This window comes from Oncorhynchus mykiss, chromosome 18 (assembly GCF_057628025.1).
Source record: "Oncorhynchus mykiss isolate SJ-2025 chromosome 18, ASM5762802v1, whole genome shotgun sequence".
Classification (NCBI taxonomy): domain Eukaryota; kingdom Metazoa; phylum Chordata; class Actinopteri; order Salmoniformes; family Salmonidae; genus Oncorhynchus; species Oncorhynchus mykiss.
The window spans coordinates 697,501-702,064 of record NC_143039.1 but is presented as its reverse complement, the minus strand read 5'-3'; the positions used below and the strand labels follow the sequence as shown (position 1 = coordinate 702,064).

General features: G+C 52.9%; 1 protein-coding gene across 6 annotated transcripts in view; it reads left to right on the top strand.

Annotated features, from left to right (window-relative positions):
• The first annotated feature begins 1,651 nt into the window (after nt 1–1,651).
• Nucleotides 1,652–4,564, top strand: part of LOC110515805 (general transcription factor IIF subunit 2) — a 12,807-nt gene continuing 9,894 nt past the window's right edge. For 2 of the 6 annotated variants that reach the window (XM_090206864.1, XM_090206862.1), the window contains exons 1-6: nt 1,652–1,885; nt 2,114–2,187; nt 2,321–2,339; nt 2,462–2,606; nt 2,872–2,883; nt 4,424–4,483. In XM_090206864.1, coding sequence (XP_090062990.1) covers nt 1,820–1,885; nt 2,114–2,187; nt 2,321–2,339; nt 2,462–2,606; nt 2,872–2,883; nt 4,424–4,483 — 376 coding nt within the window. In that variant the 5' untranslated portion in view covers nt 1,652–1,819. The remainder of the gene's footprint in view (nt 1,886–2,113; nt 2,188–2,320; nt 2,340–2,461; nt 2,607–2,871; nt 2,884–4,423; nt 4,484–4,564) is intronic. The other 4 variants (XM_090206865.1, XM_090206863.1, XM_090206866.1 and 1 more) reach the window with 3 other exon arrangements.

Sequence of the window (4,564 nt, the reverse complement as noted above, 5' to 3'; positions counted from 1 at the left end):
GGCTGGTTCAGGAGGATGGGGATGGGGAGACAGGGCTGGTTCAGGTTGATGGGGAGACGGGGCTGGTTCAGGGGGATGGGGAGAAAGGGCTGGTTCAGGGGGATGGGGAGACAGGGCTGGTTCAGGGGGATGGGGAGACGGGGCTGGTTCAGGGGGATGGGGAGACTGGGCTGGTTCAGGGGGATGGGGAGACAGGGCTGGTTCAGGAGGATGGGGATGGGGAGACAGGGCTGGTTCAGGGGGATGGGGAGACTGGGCTGGTTCAGGGGTATGGGGAGACTGGGCTGGTTCAGGGGGATGGGGAGACTGGGCTGGTTCAGGGGGATGGGGAGACGGGGCTGGTTCAGGGGGATGGGGAGACAGCGCTGGTTCAGGGGAATGTGGAGACAGGGCTGGTTCAGGGGGATGGGGAGAAAGGGCTGGTTCAGGGGGATGGGGAGACAGGGCTGGTTCAGGGGGATGGGGAGAAAGGGCTGGTTCAGGGGGATGGGGAGACTGGGCTGGTTCAGGGGGATGGGGAGACAGGGCTGGTTCAGGAGGATGGGGATGGGGAGACAGGGCTGGTTCAGGGGGATGGGGAGACGGGGCTGGTTCAGGGGGATGGGGAGAAAGGGCTGGTTCAGGGGGATGGGGAGACAGGGCTGGTTCAGGGGGATGGGGAGACGGGGCTGGTTCAGGGGGATGGGGAGACTGGGCTGGTTCAGGGGGATGGGGAGACAGGGCTGGTTCAGGAGGATGGGGATGGGGAGACAGGGCTGGTTCAGGGGGATGGGGAGACTGGGCTGGTTCAGGGGTATGGGGAGACTGGGCTGGTTCAGGGGGATGGGGAGACTGGGCTGGTTCAGGGGGATGGGGAGACGGGGCTGGTTCAGGGGGATGGGGAGACAGCGCTGGTTCAGGGGAATGTGGAGACAGGGCTGGTTCAGGGGGATGGGGAGAAAGGGCTGGTTCAGGGGGATGGGGAGACAGGGCTGGTTCAGGGGGATGGGGAGAAAGGGCTGGTTCAGGGGGATGGGGAGACAGGGCTGGTTCAGGGGGATGGGGAGACAGGGCTGGTTCAGGGGGATAGGGAGACAGGGCTGGTTCAGGGGGATGGGGAGACAGGGCTGGTGAGCCTGAAGCTGCATCTGTTGGGCCTGGCACCAGACATGAACAACTGATTTAGTATGAATAGCTTGGTAATAGTTAGCCTGCATTGATTAAATGTTGGCTAAAAGAGGAGCGAAATGTGAATACTCTGAAATTTCTGTGACGATATTAAGTAACTAATGTTAAGGGAGCAAAAGTAGCCTATTTCACTACAGACTAAGCTGACAGGTTAATTTCCACCGCTCACGGACTACACCCTCCTTCCTTTGTGAAACATTTTCTTTATTTTCTTACTTTTAGTTTTTGGAAGCCAGATTTTTCTTCAGGAAGTTGAGACATGATGCTCACACCGGCACTCCTCACTCACAATTAATTTAATTACATTGTAAATAAAATATTATATTAATGATGATAGGTTAATCATTTAATATTGATTTTATTTTTATTTTTTTAAACCTAATGTTCTAATAATTTTTTAGGGCCCCTGTCAGTCACAGGCCCTTAGAATCGGCCTACACCCTAGTAAAAAAAAAAAATTGACCACTGAACTTCGAGTTCTAGTATTTCTGGTTTCGCGCGTCCTTTCTGTCTCTCTTGCGCCTCCGTAGTTATGGTTCGTTCAGTTTACCGGACCGTGTGTTGTTTAGTTAACGTTAGCTAGCCTACCTCATAACGCCAAACGAATTGTAATGGTAACGTGTAAGAGGTGATTTTAAACAACGTTTTAAACATGTCAGAGAAAGGCGAAGTGGATTTAACTGGTGCTAAACAGAACACGGGCGTGTGGCTGGTAAAGGTACGTTGGAAATGTAGGCTAACACTAGTAGCTAACGGCTAACACTAGTAGCTAGCACGGCTAACACTAGTAGCTAGCTAACGGCTAGTACTAGTAGCTAGCTAGAGGCAGCGCGGATGGATGAGGACGAGACTAGCCATCTATTGAAGTAGACTACAGTAACAGTATCATTATCATCACACTGCACACGTTAGCTAGCTAACTAACAACCAGTGTCTTTGCCCACAGGTGCCCAAATACCTGTCCCAGCAATGGGCCAAAGCATCAGGCAGGGGAGAGGTGGGGAAACTCCGGATCGGGAAGTATGTAGAATTGTCTCGTGTGTTATTGTTTGTTGGTAATCACCATCGTTGTTTACTTTCTCTGCTGGCTAAAGAGAAGTAGCTAGCTAAGGGGATTTAGCTAATCAGTTGTTTTCTTTATCTTTTGCTTTAGGAATCAAGGGAAGGCAGAGGTAATACTAGTAACTATGGTTACAGACACAGATGAATTGCATTCCAATGGAATATTGATCCCAACTCAGCCAGCAGTTGTCCTGGTCCTAAACTGACATAACTTACACTTGTTGTGCACCAGGTGGAATTCACTCTGAACGAAGACCTGACCATGATTGACAGCCTCGGAGACAAGCCGTCGGGGGTGCAGGCCCCCAGGGACCACCCGTTCACCATGCAGACTGTAGGAGGACAGACCCTGGCCGTGTTCACTGAGACCCAGTCAGGTAAGGAACAGTTACCACCAGCTGTAAACATGATGATCAAGAAATGTTGCTCAATTTTGGTGCACCCTGGAGCTGTGTGCTAGCTAGCTAAGTGTGTGGGGGTAAGGTGCTGTTTGATTAACCATGAAACCTGGAGGCCATGTTGTTTGAGTCATAACCTCTATTTGAATGTGTAGTCAGATAATATTGACTGTCAAAATGCCTTGTGTTTTCCCGACTGCAAATGAGCATGGTTTGTGACCATAGCTGATCTTTCACCCATTAGAGTCATCTAAGGGTAAGTAGAACTGCGTGTCTGTGTGTATCACTCCGCCTCAGGGTAAGTAGTACTGTGTGTCTGTGTGTATCCGTCCGCCTCAGGGTAAGTAGTACTGTGTATCCCTCTGCCTCAAAGGTGTGTGCCTCTCTTCTTCTCTCTCTCTGCCCCTTCCTGTCTCTGTCTCTCTCTGCCCCTTCCTGTCTCTGTCTCTCTCTGCCCCTTCCTGTCTCTGTCTCTCTCTGCCCCTTCCTGTCTCTGTCTCCCTCTGCCCCTTCCTGTCTCTGTCTCCCTCTGCCCCTTCCCATCTCTCCCTCTGCCCCTTCCCGTCTCTCTCTCTCTCTGCCCCTTCCCGTCTCTCTCTCTCTCTGCCCCTTCCCGTCTCTCTCTCTCTTCCCCTTCCCGTCTCTCTCTCTCTTCCCGTCTCTCTCTCTGCCCCTTCCCGTCTCTCTCTCTCTCCCTTCCCGTCTCTCCCTTCCCGTCTCTCTCTTCCTGTCTCTCTCTTCCCGTCTCTCTCTGCCCCTTCCCGTCTCTCTCTGCCCCTTCCCGTCTCTCTCTCTCTCTCTCTGCCCCTTCCCGTCTCTCTCTCTCTCTCTCTGCCCCTTCCCGTCTCTCTCTCTGCCCCTTCCCGTCTCTCTCTCTGCCCCTTCCCGTCTCTCTCTCTGCCCCTTCCCGTCTCTCTCTCTCTCTGCCCCTTCCCGTCTCTCTCTCTCTCTGCCCCTTCCCGTCTCTCTCTCTGTCTCTGCCCCTTCCCGTCTCTCTCTCTGTCTCTGCCCCTTCCCGTCTCTCTCTCTCTCTCTGCCCCTTCCCGTCTCTCTCTCTCTCTCTCTGCCCCTTCCTGTCTCTCTCTCTCTCTCTGCCCCTTCCTGTCTCTCTCTCTCTCTCTCTGCCCCTTCCCTTCCCGTCTCTCTCTGCCCCTTCCCGTCTCTCTCCGCCCCTTCCCGTCTCTCTCCATCTCTCTGTCTTTGTTGTGGGCTGCATGTTGCCACAGCAGAACAGATGGAGGCCCTCTGCTTGTCTCAGTAACTCCGCTGGCTGTCGCTCAGATCGGATCAGAACCGCTGTGAACCAATCAGCTCCGTAGTTTGGATGTGATCTGCTACTGGAATGATATCTGGAGCTTGTTAATAACATAAACAAACCAATCAATATGATGGTATTGATCTGGTGTGGAGTGCTTGGTTTGAGACGTCATGATTTGTGCAATGATCTTTATGCCTCTTCTAATGTGCACGTTCTCCTCTCCCTCCCTTGAGGGTGTCAGTGTGAAGCTCATGGTTTATCCTTGTGTGTGAGTGTGAAGATCATGGTTTACCCTTGTGTGTGAGTTGTAGACAGTATATAAAGTTCTGTTTTGAGATACTTCCTGGTTTGAGTGTGAAGTCTGGCCACCGTCAGATGTGTTGTTCTGCAAGGCGTTGAAGACCAGCCGTTATTGCCGAGCAGTTAATCTCCGTGGTTACTGCCTCTTCGCCAGAAAGCTGCTATTCTAAACCCTGGTGTTATTTCTTATTGGACCACCCTCTCCTCCCTTTCCCCCTCCCTCCCTCCCTCCCTGTAGGCCAGTCAGAAGAGAGATCTGATGGCAGCACCTCAGTTTCGGGGGCGGGGTCAGGCCCAGGTGAGTCCCCTCAGTCTCTTCCCAACTGAGAGGTGTGGAGCCTGGGCATGAGGCTGGAGGTTAGGCCTCTGTCTGGTGGAG